The 280-nt window shown below is 41.4% G+C and overlaps 1 protein-coding gene across 1 annotated transcript in view; it reads left to right on the forward strand.

The window, feature by feature from the left end:
- The first annotated feature begins 120 nt into the window (after positions 1-120).
- The window catches only part of ITFG3 (integrin alpha FG-GAP repeat containing 3), an 11877-nt gene continuing 11717 nt past the window's right edge, over positions 121-280 (forward strand). The window contains exon 1 of the mRNA XM_010191076.1: positions 121-249. Within this exon, the coding sequence (XP_010189378.1) occupies positions 121-249 (129 nt within the window). The remainder of the gene's footprint in view (positions 250-280) is intronic.

Raw genomic sequence — 280 nt, forward strand, 5'->3', positions numbered from 1 at the left:
TTATTTTTATTTTTAATCTATTTTATTATTTTATATATTCCAAAATCTGTTTTAACTGCTCTTTCCATCATTGCAGGTGAAGTAGGAGAAGGGTGTCTGAATACTGATGAATGAGCTGTGATGGATAACAAAGAATCAGAAGCTGAGATCCATCCTCTGAAGACTGAGGACGTAAAAGTTCAAGAGAACCATGACAGCTCTGTGGAGAGAAGAATTATCAGCAAGCAGTCATCGCGACTGTCTCGGCTGGCCCGGGGGGGGCCTGCCGGCCTTTTTCTTT

The sequence above is a fragment of the Mesitornis unicolor genome, unplaced genomic scaffold (assembly GCF_000695765.1).
Source record: "Mesitornis unicolor isolate BGI_N332 unplaced genomic scaffold, ASM69576v1 scaffold34178, whole genome shotgun sequence".
Classification (NCBI taxonomy): Eukaryota; Metazoa; Chordata; class Aves; order Mesitornithiformes; family Mesitornithidae; genus Mesitornis; species Mesitornis unicolor.